We start from the raw sequence: 20,653 nt of genomic DNA, 5'->3' as shown, positions 1-20,653 counted from the left end.
GTGGGCGTGAGGACGTAGAGCCCCGGAAGGGGAAGTGCGGGGTGACGGAGGTGCCACTTGGCCTCTGAGGCAGCTGTGGGGCCCGTGGCACAGTGCGGCCTCCCCGCGGCCTCTCTCTGCTAGCAGCCGTCCTTCCGCTTGCCGCTTCCCCACACTCCCTGGGGACAGCGAGGTCCTCCCGCCACGCCTGTTGCCTCAGGTGAGGGCCGCTTCTATTCCGGCCCAGTCTACCGCTCTTCGTCCCCTCGCGGCGCTGTCAGCGGCAGAGAGGCCCCGGGCCCTCGGGGCTGAAGCTCGGGACGGGCAGCCATGGCCGAGAGCCCCTCCTGGGACCTCGGCGTCTGCACGGGCTGAGGCGTGAGGGCCGAGGTGGGACGGGTGCTGTTGAATTTCGCTTAAAGGAAGCGGACAGAGAGCAGCGAAATGGATGACTTCCGTTCCATCTGCCTGCTGTCCCTGGCCATGCTGGTCGCCTGCTATGTGGCGGGGATTATTCCCTTGGCCGTGAACTTCTCGGAGGTAAGAGGGCTTTGCCCAGCCGCACCTTAGCTGCTGTGGAGGGGTAGAGTTTGCCTCAGGAACCGCTGAGGTCACAGGTTGAGTCACGGTGTGTCTGTGGGCTGCTCACTGGAGGTGCAATTCAAAAAACGTTCTCTAAACGCTTTGTTTTGGTTCACGGTTTAGTTCGGGCTTTGTGTTACTGATGAGGCAAGCCGTATCACTTTGGTTACATCTCAAGTTGATGTATTGCTCCCTGTGTCTCAACTTTCTGACGCGTGTTGTGACTGTGTAGGGTTTTACTAAAAGGGAGGGAGAGGCACTATTGTGAATGGAATGGGGGTTCAAGCAGTACAGCAGTTTTAAAGTGTGCACCACTTGGGTGCATCTGAGAAATGGTATGTCAAAGTTATTAAGGTTACAGATTCTGGACCCAACATACTTTAATGCCAGTGTGGGTTTTTTATTATTATTATTTTTAATTTCATAAAGCTGTGGTAGAGTGACAGTTCAATTGTTCTAAGCCAGCAAGAGCCCTCTTATGAGAGGCTTTCCATTTCTGCTGGGACCAGTACCATTTTTGGAGACTAGAAAAGAACTGGAAGAGAAATGACTTCTTCCACTGTATCACAGAGATTTTTGAACCTAGCCTTTGGTTTTGTGATCACTAACGTAGTGGATGCTTTGGGAGCAGTAAAATGAACAGTGTAGAAGAGAAATCTGTTAATTTTGCTAACAATGTAGTCCACTCAGTGTTTTGAAATGTCAGAATATACTCTGAAATCTTTGTGTAAGCAGTAGTTTGGTTATGTTTTGCTGGTGCTTTGTTTGATGCTTTGACAGAAATTCCCTTACATAACTTCAAGACTGCACAGCTACCTTCTTGCCCTTCAAAACTCAGTTTTGCCCTGAAGCATCAAAAGGACTTTTTATGAATTTGCTGCCTCGTATTGAATCAGATAATCGTTTGAGTTGGAAGGGACCTTCAGAGGTCATCTAGCTCAACTCTCCTGCAATGCACAGGGACATCTACAATGAGATTAGGGTGCTCAAAGTACCGTCCAGCCTGACCTTGAGCGTCTCCAGGGACGGGGCATCCACCAGCTGCCTGGGCAACTTGTACCAGTGCTTCACTAATCTTATTGCAAAAAACTTCTTATATCCAATCTATATCTCCTTTCTTTTAGTTTGAAACCATTTCCCCTTATCCTATCACAGAAGACTCTGCACGGTAATAGTGCTCTAAAATTTTTTATATATATATATGGATTTATGTTTCCTCATGTCTGTGTGCACTACACGTGTGTACAAACAAGTTCATTGTGTTATCGTAAACTCTTAGAAATTCTTAGTTCGGTTCTACACTTGCCTTAAACTTGCTGCTTTTGTGCTCCACGTGCTTTACTGGTTTAAAAAAGGAGAGAGATATCTGCAGATATTATATGCATGCACAAATTAGTTCTGAAAGTGTCTAATTAGGGTATATAATTGTCTTGTTTTAAGTGATTGCTCAGCCTGTGCAACATGGACAACTTTAGAGTGAAATAATTGGGAGTGCGTGTTTTGTTGTTTGCAAAAAGTTTTGTAGGTGACTTCAGTGAGAGAAAAATGCACTCTGTTAGGCTAACCCTGGGTCAGAAACTATGTTCTGACACTTCTTGAGGCACACTTACAACAGTGGAGTTATAGAGCTTATAGGGCTGACTGGAGTGAAAGTGCTTGGTGCTGAAAGCAGGTGTGAGGTTTTTTAGGTCCAAGTAAGGTTTGAAGATTTTAAACCAAGGAATACAGAACAGCTGGCTAACTTGAGGAATTTAAGATTTTCTGTGTATTTTTAGCATTGTTTACTCTGTTCCTCTTTCTAACGAGACACACAAGTGGTAAGCTGCTGTTATTATATCACTATATTCACCATTTCAAAGTATTTCATATTGAAAAAGAGATGCAGACTTCTCTTGAAATAGCAACTCATCTGCGTTCATATATTTTTTAAATTCACAGGTGTCTGAACTCAAGCAGTGCTGTGTGTTTGCAGTAGTAATAACACCACAGTAGGCCAGGTGTGTTTTGGCAGTACTTTTACGCATACATCCAAGTGCAGATGTGCACACATGCTGTGTGGAAGAGAGGTCATGGCGTTGCAATATAAAAGGCATCTTGTTCTCATTTTGAGGCACTGTAATTTGGCAAAACTACGTCAGGAACAGTGGGTCATCTCCTGCATATCGCTACTCAAATTTTCCCCAATAATGAGCTGTGCATCTCTCCAGAGCCTCCTGTTTTCTCAAGGCCAGCATCACCTCTTTAGGTGAGATTAACCAACGTGTCACTGCAGCAGGGTGAGAGAACAGATGGCGTCATGCGATACGCTGCCAGTGGTTTCCCATCGTTTGAATGCTGACCTTTGTTTCCAGGACTTTGGAAGTCAGTGTTTGTATTTGGTGACACACATCTTCGTGTGTGGGAGATGATTGCTCTGCCATTGCCAAATATATGGTAATCAGTTGTTATAAGGATCAAAATTTTTGCTATTACAATATGCTGTATTTTATTACAGAAATAAATAGAAGTGAACTCTGCAAGGAGTCTATTAGGTGTTTATAGAAGTGGATTTTCAGTGTATTGCTTTGACTTTAGTCTGTCAATGTTGTAGTCATAAGGAAGCAAAAAGTAGAGTGGACCAACATTTTATATTGGAATATATATATATATATATATATATATATATATATATATATGTACAGACTTTAAACAAATGTTGCATCAGTGGAGGGGGAGGCAGTATCTCTAAGGTTTTGTTTTGTTTGTTTTATTCCAAAATTACAATGTAACTAGAGGGATGATCCTTACAGTAGCGAATAGTTAGTTATCTTTTGTGCTGTTTTTTAATAATAAAGCATGTCGTTGAAACTTATCCTGGAATGTGAACTAGTCACTGCTCTTGTTTACTATATGATAAAAGCATGAAATTTGTATAATTTTAGGATTTAAGTAGAAAGTTGCAAAACTAACCAACGTAGCCGTTTTCTGTCGTTGTATAAACATAGCTGACTTAGTGGTTGATTGGACATACTTGACCAACGTATTTGCATCTGTAGAGACTGTTATGTTTTTGTCCTTCTTGCTTCTCTGACTTTTATTAGGTTTTATTTTGGTATTTTTCTTTGTCATTTTTGGGAACAGATGATTTGTCTTGCCATACCTAGGTGAGGCTTTAGAGAACTTGCATGTTTAAGTGTGATTTCTAGTATCTGGATCTGTTTGATAACAAAACCAGACCAAAGGTAAAATGTGGAATTGCAAATGTGCTCCAATTCAGACACTCCATGCTCCTTTGTAGGTTTTGCAGTTTGAGGGGGTGAATTAGCACCAAATAATCATTAGTGCCCAAGATAACGATCCATGCCGTTCTCGTGTGTGGTGTTTCATTTCTTCTCTGGCATTGCTTTTCTAATGGGTTGTCTCTTTCATTTCTTATTTCAATTGTTTGTGTCAGACCCTGGATATGTTCATTAGTGAATAAGAATCAGGAGTAGGTTTTGTGCACCTTGAGCTCTATTAATGAGAGTAAGGGAAGCACCATCCTTCTTAAAGGTGATACTTGTTTTGTGCTTGCTTGCAGGAGAGATTAAAGTTGGTGACTGTTCTGGGTGCTGGGCTGCTGTGCGGAACTGCCTTGGCTGTCATTGTGCCTGAAGGAGTACATGCACTTTATGAAGACATTTTGGAGGGTAAGAACAAAAACTGTGTTTGTAGGTGGCCATGTTCAAGATAACCTAGGCCATAGTTCTATGACTTACCAGGGTCTGCTAACATGAGATTGGCAGGGAGTTTCGCAGCAGTATGGTGCAAATGCAGCATAAAATCACTGCTATAGATAAAATACTGTGTGTTCCTGCTGGTTTGACAGAGAAGCGCCATCAAGCTGTGAATCAGGTGATTCTTGCTGAGCAATTTAGCCATTTGCAGGTCTCTTGTATTGTACCAGTCATGGAATCACAGCCTGTTACAGTAGGTTATGTGTAATGTTTTTTATTATGGAGGGGGTCAAACTTTCACTGGTATCTTGGAGGAGAGGCATAGGGATGTCTCCGTGGGAGGAAAAGCTTATGGGCTATTTGCTGTTGCTTTTTTGTAGTTTAGTTCACTACGCATTTTAGCAATAGAAGTGTTCTACAGATCTGTATGGACTTGCCACTTTGTTTTCTCCTTGAAACTGTAGAACTTTTAAGTATGCGTAACTCCTTACAAGTGTAGAGAAAGTCCTCTGAATGGCAGCTGCCCTGGTGCCCACAGCAGTCCGCTTGTTTTAATGACGGCCCTGCTGTTCTAAGCCAGTTAGAACGGCCTGAAGCTGGAACCAGGCTTCCTCGGGGCAATCAGCTGACAACTGTGATCACATAGAAGTGCCTCCTTCTCTGCAAATTAGCCCAGTCTTGGGTGGTATGAGCGCATCTTGTACAACATAATCTTGGATAGACCTTGATTTAAGGTTATAGCTTTATTTTAAATAGCTGGGGCTAATTAAATTAGTTTGCAGTACACTTTATCTTGCTTTAGCTTGGAGCATTGTGCTGTTGGATTACCACTGCATGCATGAGACTTCAGTTTGTTCAGAACCAGGAATTTGTTGGAAAGGTAAATGGCAACAACTTAACAGTTGCAGGAGAAAGGTCTTTTTAGTCATGACTGTAGAGAACGTGGCAGTTGTTTGATGTGTCATTGTTCCTAATCTGTAGTTGAGAGATAATTATAGTACTGTTTTTCTCATGCTACTGTATTTTTCTTGTTTCAGTACCCTTAGAATTTTTTTAAGAATCCACTTTAATCTGCAGTTAGCTTTTGCTATTTTTTTCTGTTTTGCTTGAGATTTAACATAAACAGAATATATAAAATCATCCAGTATCAAGAAATGGAAAAACCTCTCAAATATGCTTTTATGTGCAGTAATTTGCACGCTGTGGTGTAGGATGTCTCTAATGAGCTGTAGCTGTGGCTTTGCTCTCCGTTTCATTTTAATTCTAAGTGAAATAGATTTTATTTTAATGATACGACCAGTAGTAAATGCGGTTAATATGAACACCAGCATATTTGTGTTCATATCTACATCCAGATGTTTAGAGCTACAATTTTTATAGTATATATTTTGGGAGGGGCACGAGGGATGCACTGGGGATGTCAGTAACATTTATCTAGTAAACAAGAACTTTTTCTTGTGGATGACTTCAGGCTCAATTCTGAACTCACGGTGTTGTGAAGAAAGTGATTCTGTCTTTAAAGAAATATGTAAGTGGCATCAAGAAAATGATTTTCTTCTGATAGTTCTGCTTCCTGTCATCCTACTTGTAATTTCCCCCAGCACACTGCACTTGCAATCAAATCCTAAGACGATGGTTTCACCTGTTGACCAGGAAAGATAAGGAGATTTTTTTTTTCTTTTTATATTGCAAAGGAGCAAAATTCATGTTACAGATTTAACTACAAAAATGAATGTGGTATCTTTCCTAGAAAAGTAGGATAATCAAAGGTGTTTTTTTGTTTTTTTTTTTAAACTATTTTTTCTTAAGACCTTTCATGCAAATACTAGAAGGTTGTTTATATGATTAATAGTGTTCCCTAAGTGTAGGGAAGGGACAAAAATAATTAGAGTTATTATCATTGGGTCTAGCAAAAAGAAGAAATGGTTTCCTATCAGAACATTAAAGGGATTTACAGGTAGGGTTGTAAGCAATTTTCCCTGCTCTGGAGGTGGAGGCAACTTGTACTGAATGATAGGTAGCTCAGGACCCTGGAATACAGCGTGCATTTCAAACATCTGATTTAGCTTTGAGATATCAGATGTGGAAGTAGATTTACTGTGTCTGCTCCCCCACTGGAAGCATTTGAATAGCACTTACAGTGTCTAAAGTGGCTTGCCTGCCATGGAAGTACAATTACTTATTGTAAAAGGCACACCAAGGAGCATGAAATTCCTGTTCTGCATCACCCAAAGGGTTTCCAAGCATAATGGTTTGTCTCTAGTCGAGTTAGCAGGGGTTTAGAAAGAATATATGATTCAGATGAGCATGGAGTCTAAACTGAGAAATTGAGTGTGCGCTGTGTGCTGTGCGGCAGTTGAGGACTTAACTGAAAACTCTTTATTCCTCATCTTTGCTTGTACCTTTCTAATTGTCTTTGTGGTAGTTGGTAGAAGAAGGGATTCTTCCCTTACATCTGCTGGAAACTGAGAACTTTGTTAAACCAGATAACTGCGTGCTCTCCTAGGAAACCGAGCTAAGAAAACCATGAAGCAGTGACTACTGTGCGTTGTCTAAGAATGCATGAGGAGCTCTGAGCAACGGAGGAAAGAAATGATTGCCTCACGTTAGTCTGCTTTCTCCTAACCTGTTAGTTTGCCTGCTGCAGGGAAGCATCACCCAGCAAATGAGATGCAGCATGTGATGGAGTCTGAGAAGGTCGCTGAAATCGCTGTTGTACATGAGTATGGCCATGACCATTCCAGGTTGCACGCATACATTGGTGTTTCACTTGTCCTTGGCTTTGTCTTCATGCTTCTGGTTGACCAGATAGGCAGCTCTCACGTGCACTCTACAGATGGTGAGTAAGGAAACCCTTCAGTTAAGCTTGCTCATTACTTCTAATTAGCAAGGTGCAATTTCATGAATGCTACTGGAATTTAATTTGACCAGTCATGTCTGGAATTTCAGTAGGTGCAATATGAACTTAGAGCAGGATTTGTTTAAAATGTTTGTTCTGGAAATCTGTTCTGAAATCCAGCAAAATTTGAGAGTGTGCTTTGTTAATGTAAAATAACTGTGCAAGCATGATATGGGTGCGGAGAGTGTTTTTACACTTGAATTATTGTCTGATTTGCAGTATTTTTTGGTTTTCCAAAAGACTTCTGCCAGAAAAATCTGTGGTTTGTACGTATTGTGACCCTTTTCTGTGTCATCAGAGCAAGTAGCAGGAGAAAATTGACTGTGGTCTGTGTTAGAGATGCACATTATGAAGAAGAGTATTTAAATTTAATGCAGAAATGCAGAAGCTGATAATTTTAAATGCAGCTTTCTAAGGTGTTTATCACTGCTAGAGATGTATAGTAATATTTAGATTTTTTTCTTCCAGCTTAATTTGTGTATTCATTCTTTTACCTTTGCTTTCTTCTTGTCCCTTTCAGATCCAGAAGCTGCTAGATCAGGCAATTCCAAAATCACCACAACGCTGGGATTAGTGGTCCATGCTGCAGGTAATGTGGGACCTTTGTTAAAACTCGAGGGCGACTTCCATTGCTGTGCAGTTTGTCTTTAGGTGTGATAGAAATACTTGTGTTTTGGTTTTGAAGATGCCGTGTTTTATACCAACAACAAAAAAGCAATGTTCCCCACCAAAACTGATGGAGCAAACACACTCCAATGCTCAAAATGTTTCCTGGAATTGTATTCCAGTGCTGTGTTTCCTCTCCTTTATTTTTCCCATCTATAATTTCATGTGGTGCTTAATTCCTGCCTGTACAATTCTTTGCTGACTTCCTTATCTGCTATATTTTAATATATGCTTAAACATTTAATATGTAGTATGACACATTTTTAGGTTTATTTATTGGCTCAACTGACATACTTGAAGAAAAGTAAAACCACCAAATAAACAAAAAAATTGCCAAAATAAACCCAGGACAATCTTGTGATGAGAAAGGAGTTTATAGAGTAGAGCTGAAATATTTAACTGAAACGCACGTATGTTGACTTGCAGGGGTTGAAAGGGTTGTGACTAACTACAACATCAGCATGGGTTATACATTGTATATGTAATATAAACATGCTTATTGTTCTCTTCTGCTGAGAATTACTGTGCAGATGTCCTAAAATGTTTATCCAAAGGTTATGTTTCACTGATGAAAGTATATATTAAGGATTAATATAGTATCCATCTCCCATTTCATATTTGTTAAATGAGAAAAAAGTAATGTTTAAATGTAAATAGAAATAGTAGCCGTTAATGTTCTTTCAATGTTTAGAATCTGAAACAGCTTGTTTAATTTAGAGAAGAGGATGCTTTTAGACAGAATACTAAGCCTAGTAAACTTGTTGCCTGATTCTAATTTGACAGACTGCATCGATATTGAACAGATTCTTATTGTACTTTGTATGGTTTTGAGGAAATGAGAGCTGCTGCCTGAAATTGTGCCCTAAAAGGCAGTGGGGAGTGAATGATGTGTGGGGCTGTTTCTGTTGATAGAATTTTGAATATCAAGACTTTTCAAATGTTTTCTACTGCCAACCAGCATGGGGGAAAGCTGAAACTTACGTGAAGGAGTAACTCAGGAATTCTTATTCTTCTTTCAGCTGATGGTGTTGCGTTGGGTGCAGCAGCTTCTACTTCTCAGACTAGTGTCCAGTTGATAGTGTTTGTCGCAATTATGCTGCACAAGGTAAGCCAACATCAAAAACCCGTGTATTTTGTTCTTTGAAAGACAAGTTAAAATATACAGAACTTACACAAGTTCTTAAGTGTCCTTAGTGATGTAATCTGTAAACGAACAGATTAGTAATTCAACTTCAAGGACCAAAATGCATGTCTATGATGTATGACAGAGTAGCAAATGATGGGTGCTAAGTCTGAAAGAGAAGGTATTGATGCTTGTTACTGCCTACCTTGTCTGCAGTGGCTAACGAGACTGTCTCTCAAAAGTGATGTGAGAAGAACAGCTCTTTAAGAAATGTGTCAGCATCATGTTATGTTTTCTGAAGCAAATTTATTTTGAAGCTAGTGCTTTTGGTGATGTTGTCAGGGTTGGGTTGGTGTGCTGCTTGTTTTTCATTTTCCTGCAATATCTAAAGAATTCAAAAAAATATTTGCAGATAGTGACAGGACGAGGGGGAGTGGTCTTAAGTTGAGATGGGAGATTTTGTTTAGATATTAGGAAGAAGTTTTTCACACAAAGGGTGGGGATGCTCAAGGAGGTTGTGGATGCCCCATCCCTGGAGGCATTCAAGGCCCAGCTGGATATGGCTCTGGGCAGCCTGGTCTGGTGGTTGCACATAGCAGGGGTTTGAAACTGGGTGATCATTGTGGTCCTTTTCAACACAGGCCATTCTGTTAATTCTTACTGCTGTAAGAAATGCACACGAAGTTCTAGAGGTTGACCACGGGAGTATGTGCTAGTGTATTCAAGGAGAGATTGTGGTTTTATGCTCATCACACGGGCTTTAGGGTTTGGTTTTTGTTGTTGTTGTTTCTTTGGGGTTTTTGGTTTTGGTTTTGTTTTGCCTCTATTGCCCAGAAAATGGAAAGGACATTTATGTAATAAAAGGTTTTACAGTTTGCAGAGTTAGTCTTCTGAGCCTACTTAATATTGGATACTGAAGAGAGCTTCAGATGCTGAGGAAAGAAGGGTTAACCTCTGTTATTAAAGCAGCTTTGACATCTGTCATATCTGCAGGAAAAAACTCATAAACAGCTTTCTCGTGGGAAAACGATGTTTACAAGAAGAGCTTTCTTTTCTTAGTGTTTATGCAAGAATGTATATTGACTGTGTAGGTTCCAGATGTGTGCTGATGTGTATGAGTTACAGCAGCACATACACACACTGCAGTAGTTAGTCATACGTTCGTCTAAAGTCTTGCTTGCACAACTGCGTATCCAAAATGTTAGGAAATTCCCATCTAGAATGATTTCATTCACTGTTTCTGCAATAAATGGTTCTTTATGCAACTCACTTCAAAGGTAGTGCTAAGTGTTGCATCTTCCTGCAAGGCTTACTTTATGGCTTGTGCCAAGTGAAATTTTGCTTTCACTATTCTCAACATTCAAAGTCTCTGTCTTCTTAAATTGTGCGATTGCACAATATCCTATGAAATAGATCAAGAAATGGTTGGTATTGAAGCAGTGTATCTTCTGCAGCCTTGTGGATAAGAAACTGTGCTCGCACATAAAAGGGAAAAGAGTTTGTTGTTGCTGATATGCAATTGAATGGTGAACAAACCAGAAGAGCACTTAAGTCTTTGTTCACTTGGAGGCTGATAGCTATCTATCTTTGGGAATCTTTTTCCCTCGGTGTTAATTATAGAATTTTTCTGTTCTAGCTACAGAAACCAACCATCTAGGAATGCCCAATACCAGATCGAAAAAAGAAATTACAGGAGTTAATGGAAATACAGAGATTATAGCAACTACTCAAATCAGAACAAGCATATTAATGGTTATGACTACACAGATATCTCTACTTTTTCTGTACCTTTCCTAGCATTGCACTAATACTATTTAACACTGTATGATGACTGCAATCCTTGTTCTAGAATCACACAAGAACATCTTAACTCCTGCTTCTATCCCTTCTTTATGTAAAGAGATAATTGACAGTATGTGTGGAGCAATCCATATCTGTGAGTCTGCAGTTGGAGATTATTCCATTAATTTTTTCTGTATGAACTTTCTGATACGTGTTATTACCCCAAAAGGGATGTGCCATAACACAGAGCTACAACATCAGTTACCTAAGGGGGGGAGAGCATTTTGTAGTTCACAACTCCTATTTCCTTCTCTCTGAAGAATTAAATACGTTTGTCTGCCTTATTTTACTTTTAATTCATTGGTGTTGCAGTAAATAGATTGTAGGCTGTGGCTTGTTTGAATGATAGGCAGAATATGGGTTTCCACTATGGCGAAAGTTCTTAAGATGGGGCATTATGTAGAATTCCACTTATTTGAGTTACTGAAAATATACCTTCTTTCCCTGAATTTCTTCCAATTCAGTGCATTTCCGTGGAGCAAGTCATATTTCAACTAAGTTCTTATATTATCTTTCAGGTAATTTTAAAAGGCTTGGATTACTAGCAAGTAATTGTTTCATTCTGTTTCTGCAGGCACCAGCTGCCTTTGGCCTGGTTTCCTTCCTGATGCATGCTGGGCTGGAACGGAATCGAATTAGAAAACACTTGCTGGTCTTTGCACTGGCAGCACCTGTTATGTCCATGGTGACATACTTAGGGCTAAGCAAGGTGGGTCTGTGATTCTATTCTGCCCAAAATGTCTATTAGTGGACAAGTTAGGAGAAATGAACATCAGATAAAATTCATAAAACATGATTCTGAATTGCCTGAAGAATTCAGCAGAAGTAGTATTTTCTATTTTTAATAGATAAAAAGTTAGCAATGTAAGTATGGGAAACAAGCAAACAAAGAACAATTGCATTCAATCAGAACCAAAGATACAGTTCCTACATATAGGTTGTTTGTTTAGAAGACTCATTTGTCTTTTTTTTTTTTCTTTCTGTGTGTTGTGCTTGACAACTCAGCATATTTACTTGTATAACACACCATATCTGGTGACTACATAGTTCAGTCATTTTCAGTGCTGCTGCATGTATTCTCATTTTAATATACAGATAGAAAAGAATCTTTGCTAGTTTTTTCCTGCCATACTAGAATTCTCTGTTTTAAGTACAAAGACTTTTTCAGCATGTCAGAAGAAGCTGCATCCCTCTTTGCTAGAACAGCCCATTTGCCTTTCACATTCTTACAAGCATAGTCTTCATTATGTACAGTTCATGTCTGTGAAATGAGCATCTCCCTCCAAATTAAATGCTTCTTTCCCTTCTTGCATCTTCTCTGGTACTGCTGTGTCCTACAGATACTTCTGTAGGCTGTCCTGGTTACACACTATGAGGCTACGTCATAAAGAATTTAAAATGTTATCTCGTAAAACTCAAAGCATGACAGAAAAGAGTAAATCCTTTACTTGCTGGAAGGAAGTTCTAGCTGGTACTGCAGTGCAGGAAGTACCAGAAAGGATTTGTGACTAGAAATGAGAATGGTGTTTGAGCACTCTGCTGATGTTGGTCTTGCATTTTGCACTTCAGAATGGACAGAGAATTGCTAAGGCATAAAGGCTGGGGTAGAAGATGCATTTTTTTTCTCTTTGGAAAAAGTAGCCTGAGAGTTTACCAAAGAGCTAGCATTGCACTTGAGTCGGAGACTATTCAAGAAGTGTTTTGAAAATCATATGACTGGTTTTGCATTTCATTACAATTAATGATGCATTATTAGGGGCTTAAATCTAGCAATTCCTGCTCTCACCACCTGCAGATATTTAAAGGATAACATTTTATTTGAACACTGTTTAGAAGGAGAGTCAGTCCTGAGTGTCGTTCCTCAGTTTGATGGCTTTGCAGTCTGAACCTTGTATTTTTTTGAAACATAATTTGTCCCTCATCAACTTTATAATTCCTGTTGCCACATGTGAGGTGAAGACATTAAGCAACACTTTAATTTGCTCACAGCGATAACAGCTTGAAGTTGGTATAAATCCTACTGTGTCTGGACCTTTGTAGGATTTCTTCATTATTGATTGAAGAACTTGTGCATACCCTGATTTTTATTTTTTTTTTTTCCTCCTCTGTGTTTTTGTTTCAATTCCACAGAGCAGCAAAGAAGCCCTTTCAGAAGTTAATGCCACCGGAGTTGCTATGCTTTTTTCTGCTGGGACCTTTCTTTATGTTGCCACAGTTCACGTCCTCCCAGAAGTAGGAGGCATCGCGCATAGCCACAGACCTGAATCAACTGGAGGAAAAGGACTCAGCCGTCTGGAGGTGGCAGCCCTGGTCTTAGGATGCCTTATTCCTCTAGTTTTGTCCATTGGACACCATCACTAAAAGCTCGAATTTCACCGGTCTTCTCCTTGATCTGACATGAGCAGTAAATGTCAGCTGCTCCCTTTATCATTGTCTGTCTTACCCATCGTCCATCCCATCTACTTTATGGAGTTCAGAATGAACCTTGATTGCAAAATGAGGAATATTGGGAAAATTTTTAGTATAGCAAAAGGTACTTTGGCAGCCGGACATAAATTCTGTGTAACTTTTCTGAAGACATTTGCTATTTTAGTTGTTGCTTACGGCCCTATTCTCAGGGAAGATGGAATTTGGAGTTTAAGAAAGGTGAACGGGGAAGAATGTAGTGACTCATCATGAAATTGCAATCACCAAAGCATCCTGCAATTGAGCTTTCACAGCTGAGAAGATAAACAAAGAATGGCTGCCTTTTGAGAGGTCGAAGTCTTACAAATGAAGAAGGGGACTCTCCCCCACTGAATCCATGTCGTCTTGACAATGCAAATGGTTCTTGTAATGTTGATCATTAATTGTATTACAGGAGTGGGCTACACTCAGAATTTTGGACAAAGGTGCTGTTGTAACAGGTGTCGTTGATAGGAAAGAAGTACTGTAGAGAAGGTGTAATGTAGGAGTAGGAAATGAACAGGCTAAGAAAGAACAAATTTTTCAGTGTATTCAATTATTTAAGATAATAGAAGCAAGGAGAGTGTCACTTTGGTTGTTCATGCAGTTGTTAATAAGTTTGAAACGGGCAATATTTTCTTCTGACATGTAAAGCACCAAAAACATTAGCAGGTATTAGTAATTTGGTTCTGTGATTACACTGCTGCTACTTGTGAGAGAGATCCATATTGTCCTTTGAAATCAAGCTCTTCTGGACTCTGAGGAGTAGAAATCTGATGGAAATAGCTGATGAGGGACCAGAGAACTTTACTGGCTCACTTTCAAGAGTCTGAACCACTGGCATCAGTGGGGACATGTGTTGTTTCCTTTTTGTTGTTGTTTTGTTCCATTAAATAAAATATACTAAGGCTAATGTAATAAGATCTGTAGGTAAATATTTATGTTATGATAGGGTACAAAGTGTTTCTGAAGCAGTTCTAAACAAACAAGAACAAACAGACAAAGGCAAAACCTGGTGGGTTTTCAGTGGCCCTGTTAGGCATTTTGCTTTTCCTTGGGAATCTTGCATTCACCTCTTACAGATGATCATTAGTCTAGTGAAACTACTTGAGGACTTTTTGCCAACTGCTGATGCCTCTCAGTGCAAATGGGTGCTAAAAGATCATCCCTTTCCAAGGCACAGCGTTTTGTTTTGTTTTATTTTTTGTCAGGCACCTTTTATCTTATGCAAATTATACTATACTTCAATAACTGTAGTGCATTGAAAAGTCAGGAATGCTTGATGTGCACAGACTGAGCTCTTTAGGGGCAAACTTTTTAATGCTGTACCCTTTTTAAGCTATACTTTTCCTGCACTTTTTAAAGATAACATTGCCAAATAGTTTTTTTATATGGATTTTCAAGGCTTGAAGTATTTTTCCTGAAGTGCTTATTGTTTCAGTTTGAATGGCCGTGTCTCTTTCGTGCCATTTATTACTTATACTACACAGGCCATCGTGCCTCTTAACTTCTTCACATTTTGTCATTTTCCTAATTGTCTGCTAGGTCAGTAATGGGTATGGCCTGGCTCTTGGAGTAGTGGTTGCTGTGTCTGTTGGCTTTGTAACAACCTAAATGTGTTCTGGATTTGTACCTGGTGCTGATCCCAGGAGTACTTATTTGCGTATTTTACAGGAGGTTAATTTGAAAATAGTTGCAAAGTGACTAGAACTTATCTTCTTCCACAATATTATTTTGAAGATAGAATTGATTTATCAGGCCTGAACAACATTAGACCTTCAAAAGTTGTTTTGTTTTTTGTTTTCTGATTTACAACTGTGAAATTAATGGTGTGGATGAGATCTGCATTCTTAAAGCATTTTTTACAACATATATATGCAGCTAGTAACTTAGTAGTAAGTTACCTGCTAAAAAGTTCATTGACAGAGGCTACTGCAAATGATGTGAGTGGTAACAGGGACATTTACACCGGAGTTCCCAGTGTTTTTCCTTATTTCCCCCTCATTCCTTCTTTCCTTCTGATCTCGCTATTTTACCTTTCTTAATTCTTCCACATAACTGAACTGTTTCCAGAAGGTGGAGAGCTTCAAGTTCTGTAACAAGTCAGGAAATAATGATGCGGTAACAGATGCTTACATGTTGTAGAACAACATTTCTAGAAGTGTAGGCTATCTGAATCTACAAGTTGAGTCTTTTTCTCCCACTAGCCATTCGTAATGGAGGAAGGAGTTCTCTTGAATACCAATCCAAAGAGCAAATTGTAATGAGCCTGATGAATTTACCTGAGTGCTGATTCCTGCTGGTGATGCTGACTTGCACCAGGCTGTGGGGAACCTGTTCACATTTGCAGTGTCCTAGGAGAGCCTTGAATTTCTCTCAGATGCTAGTCCAGCAGCCTTTACCTCGAAAACACTACATCTGGAATCCAAGTGACAAGAAGCAAAAAATGACTCTGCTGTTACTTTTACATCGTTTTCTTTATGCAGAGCCACATTTTTATCGTCTGTCATTTGTGCACACATCCAACTCCACTCATTACATCAGCATCTTGACACTGCTTCCCTATGGCCTCGTTTTGTGTGTAACAGTTCTGATGTCTTAGGGGCTGTGGATGATACCTTTTAGGGGTCAGTGTGTGTTGATGAGGATTTGTCAGCCAGTCTTGTCACTGCTGGTATAACCTTCAGCATGCTAAGCATAGCAGGTGCCACTGGTTAGAAAGTGTCATCTTTGCTTTTTCCCCATCCCTCAGGTGATGTTCACAGTTTGGGACAGCCACTCAATGAGTCATGGTCTATTGGCCAGGGTATGGCAGAAGGTGAGGGATGTTTTACTAAAACACTGACAAAATTATCATAAAGAAGTCTGATAACACAGTTTTCATTTTGGCACTCAAGTGTTATGAGACTGTTTTGGTGGGTTTTTTTGTCTCTGTTTAGAAGTAGCAAATATTTTCTTTTTGCTGCCTCTTCTATTTCTTGTGTTGAACTGTTATTTTCAGTAACGGATGAAGCTGCAGTGACTGAGAAAACTTCTGGTTATGACACAGGGAGAATATAAAATCATAAACGACTGAACCATTTCAAATTGTTCCACATGGAAGATTATTTTCTTGAAGCAGTGTATTTTAATGAGTTAATGAAGTACCATATTTTATCATATCCCCATTCTTACCTATCTTCCCATCTGTCACAGTAAATCAGTACTGCACGTAGTCAAGGCCATCTGGTATCATTTTCTACTCCTCAGGGGACCTCGGTGCAAGCAAATTCTTCTTTACTCTCTCTGTAATAGCCATGTCTGCTTGTGTTTCTACTGTGAGGTAGGTGGCAGTAGGTCTAGCAGATAGCACTAACCAAGTGCCAGGCATTTTCCCCCTTTTGTTCTCTAACTCCCTCTGAGAAATCTATAATCTTCTCATCAACTGGGCTTTTTTTTTTCTTTTTTTTTTTTTTTTTTTTTCCAGTTTTAATGATTTCTTAATGGGCGGTAGAAACTAAAGTAAAGCTGTGCTTCTCTTCATCTCAATGCGTTCAGGTACTTTCCATACTGTTCTAATTATTTTATTGTTCACAGTACTTTAAAAAAAAAAATAAAAATAAAGGAATTAGAAGGGAAATAGTTTTTTTCAGCACCTGATGGTAGGTGCTGAAGCTGCTCTGTCATTAACTTGTGTGAAGATGTCACACCAAGATAGGAGCTTTTGATAATTATTCCCTGTGATGTCAGATGGCCAGGAGTTGAATACAAAAATCTGCTGTTAATTCTGACTTCAAAGAACCATTTCCAGCTGAATTGTGTTAGAAAAAGTGTGTTAAGGAGACCCAGGAAAACTACTATGTTTATTCAGGAGCTAGTTCAAAGTCTTCGAGGAGCTTTTGATAGTAGCAGATGTGTGGTGTGGTTACCAGCTTTATGCAGAGTAACACTTGCTGTGGAATAAATGTATCTGCTGCTCTCTTCCTGTTCTGTGCTGCTTGGCGTGGGACTTTGGGTGAGGAAGACATGATTATTGTTTTGGGGTGGGAGGAGAAGTGGTTGTGTTGTGGTGGGGAAATTTGAGTTTCAGATTCCTGTTCACTTCAGACTTGTTTAAAAAAGTAATTTTTCTCTGATTTTCTTACATCTCTTAGCAGCCTTGGCTTTCCAGGGAAGAACATGGTGTGGTCATTGCTGTTTACCTGACTCCTTGTATGGAACTGTAATTTTAATGTTTCTTTTTTCAAACCATTTGTACACAAAATCATTCCATGAATGGCTGCCTTATAATTTTTCCACTTTAATTGTGAATGGTTATAAAATAATGTTGCAGTTTTCAATTTGTTTTATTATATTAAATTTTTACTAGGTGCAGTGCTTCAGTGTTGGCTTTTCATTTACCATAGTGGGATTTTGTGACAGCTCCTGCAAAGAGAAATGACAGTATTAAATGGGATGCAAGCATTGCAGACAGTGCCATTTATTTTTGGGTAATTGTGTTTGCAGCTTCCCTTCTTAATATGTGAGCACCACTTGGAAATCTGAAGCGTGAAACTGACTGCATGTTGAGAGGCAGTCTGGCATGTCGATTTAGACATGGAGTGAATGATTTCAGAGGCATAAATACAGACGTGATTGGACAGCTCTGCTTAAGAGGGGCATTTGACAACTTTTGTCTCCCACAGAGTGTTTAGGTGTTGGTATTGCTTTGAAGCTCTCTTCCTGCTTATAAGGCAGAGACCTTCTATGTTAGGAGGGTCAGAGGGTGATGGCTGAATCAAGACTGATGGGGACATGCTAGGGCTAAAGAAAATTGAGAGCATAGGGTGAAATGAAAACAGTCAGCCCCCAGCCCCAAATGCAAATGCTAAGTTACTCCATTCTTCTGCAGACTTGGTAGCAGAGCAGGCTCTCCCAAATGAATGTGTGTGATTCGGGTGAGAAGTCAACTTTAAGGATGTATGCAAAACCATACCCTGCCTTTTGCTTTTGTGATATGAGGAAAAACTGTTAATGAAATGTTTCTGCTTGTTCTGCCTTTCATCCCATCTTGTCAGACCCCTTCTCACATCTCAGCATTCTGTGCAACTGCCACGGGATCCTGGTGCAGTCCTCCTCACAGCTCTCCAGTATTGCAGTTAGATGTCAGTACTGACATGGGTTTTCCTGAAGGCAACCTATCCTCTTCCTGCTGCGTGCAATGAAATCAAAGCTGGTGTTAAGCCACAGCTCACTAAGCTTTCTTTTCAACCCCAGTACTGATGGTCATTGTAACTGAGAGCTGATTTTTGTTTTTTCTGCAAAGAAAAATACTACACCATTTTCAGGCTTCCAAATTTCTCTGGAAGTGTTTTATTTGCTTATGACATGTTTTCAAGTTCCAAATAGTAGTTGCTAATTAACTTTTAAGTGTTTTTAAGGGGTGTTTAGGCAGGGGATTTGAGAAGAGGTTTGAAAATGAATTTTATCTGAGCCAAAAAAAAAAAAAAAAAAAGCAGAACAATCTTCACCCAGCAAACAGAACATTTCAGAGAGTATTATTAGCATTCGCAGGTTTTCTTAAAAGATATGTTAAAATTCAGTCAGCTGCATGTTTTGCGCTGCAGCTTTTTGGAAGTTGCATGCTATGGCCACCATCAGGATTTAGTGCGAAGTTGAGAATTGTGGTTTGGATTCTTGAAGCAGCTGAAGAGTAAATAAGAATTTAAATGCCAGTCACAAGATGGTTCCAAAGGAAACACCTGCATAGTTGTTTCAGAACTCTGCGCAGGGCCCTTGCAGAGCAGGTTTCTCAAGTAAGTGGTCTGAAACTGTTGTCATTTGACCTTGGGTGATAAAACTCAAGGAAATGCTAATGACTTAAAGCCATCTATAGTGTGAGGCCATCCTTTCAATAGCTTGCAGATAGGTAATTATCCAACTTCACCTCCCTAATAGCATGAAGGGTAACTGGCAGTGTGTTGAGTTGGTTAGGGCACAGTGGGAAAGCACTAACTAAATGTTGTCCAGGGTGCTGGTGGCAGAATAGGGAAGTTGGCATCTGTGTCCATCAGGCCAACTCCTGCTCCAGCAGGTACAGCCAGAGCAGGCTGCCCAGGGCCATGTCTAAGCGACTTTTAAACGTCTCCAAGGAAGAGACTCCAGAACCTCTGAGCAGCCTGTGCCACTGCTCCATCACCTGCACAGTGAAAAAGGATGTATCTTATGTACACTGATGAGATCACTACTGAGCCTTCTCCAGGCCAAACAGTCCCAGCTCTCAGCGTTTCCCATAGGAAATGTACCCTAGTTCCATCCCAGTGACCCTTTGATAGATGCTCTCTGGTATGTCCATCTCTTGTATTGAGAATGTCTTTCTTGTAATAGCCTTTAGAAATAAGATTAAGATTCTGACTTTACTTGGTATATAGGTATTCTTCTTGTCTGTACTCTCCAACTGCCCTGTAAGCAGGACTGGCTTTTAGACATCCAATTTCAGAGGAAGGGGAATGGCTCTGGGGATGAGGGAAGTATTTATTCTGAAAGCAAAGAACCTTCACACATCCATTTAAGCAATGCCCTTGATAGAGAGGATTTAGATGTACTTCAACAGCAGAAGGATTTTTTTCTTTCTCTTGTGGTACAGGTTTATTGACGACCCCATGACAAACAGTTGCCATGGTTGAGATGTGTGTCACTTGAGCAATAAGCAGCATCTCAGCTGATTGTTTGCTATTATTCTTCTGGTAGCTCATAGGACTTGTGGTTAGGAAAGAAATGTCATCTTTTTATGCTGTCTTAATTTGCAAGACAAGATACTTTTAGTGTATTTAATAGAAATGTTTTTCTGAGTAATTAGATATGAACTCTGCAGCCTGATGTAAATCCTGTGAAGCAGTGAGGAAGGAGGAAGTGCTTTGGGTGTATTTATATGACAAAAGTTACCATACGAAGTTTCAGAACTGAGAAGCTGTGGTGCTGCAGACTTCCTGATGATGGCTGCAGAGAGTTCTTTCATTGAAGGAAAAAACTCCTTTTCCATTGGCATTCCAATGAGACTCATTAAGGGTGAGTACTGCAGCAAGGAGGTGATGAGCTGTCATTTACTTATTGTTCCAGCTTACAAATTGAACCTTTCTGCTGATGCATGCAAGCCTTACCCAGGTGTCGCTCCAGGCAGAGCTGCAGAGCGCTGGCCCTTCTTGCCACAGTGGTTTTGCCTCCTGCCTAAGATATGTAGAGGTTAGCAAGCCCTTACAGTGAATTTTGGATTAAGAAAAAATGCTTTGTTCAGAAAACATGTAAAACTACTGAAAAGTGAACTCCATTATGACTGATATCAAACCTGTACAGTATCTAGAAATTCTGAAATTCAAGATGAAATCATTGGAAAATAGTTGGGCCACTGGGAGTAATGCTAGGTTTGTGCCTTTGTGGCCAACCTGTGTCCCACACGATGGTTGC

The 20,653-nt window shown here is 39.9% G+C and overlaps 1 protein-coding gene across 1 annotated transcript; it reads left to right on the top strand.

The window, feature by feature from the left end:
• The first annotated feature begins 35 nt into the window (after positions 1-35).
• Positions 36-17,588, top strand: SLC39A9 (solute carrier family 39 member 9). Its single transcript, XM_042868846.1, has 7 exons — positions 36-519; positions 4,121-4,229; positions 6,904-7,095; positions 7,676-7,744; positions 8,841-8,926; positions 11,361-11,495; positions 12,917-17,588. Exons 1-7 carry the CDS (start codon positions 424-426, stop codon positions 13,145-13,147), a joined length of 918 nt encoding a protein of 305 aa, XP_042724780.1. The 5' UTR covers positions 36-423; the 3' UTR covers positions 13,148-17,588.
• Positions 17,589-20,653: the final 3,065 nt, after the last annotated feature.

This window comes from Lagopus leucura, unplaced genomic scaffold (genome assembly GCF_019238085.1).
Source record: "Lagopus leucura isolate 7727_CA_CO unplaced genomic scaffold, USGS_WTPT01 Super-Scaffold_1, whole genome shotgun sequence".
Classification (NCBI taxonomy): Eukaryota; Metazoa; Chordata; class Aves; order Galliformes; family Phasianidae; genus Lagopus; species Lagopus leucura.
Note: the sequence above shows the minus strand (reverse complement) of the source record. Positions and strands in the feature narration are given on the sequence as shown.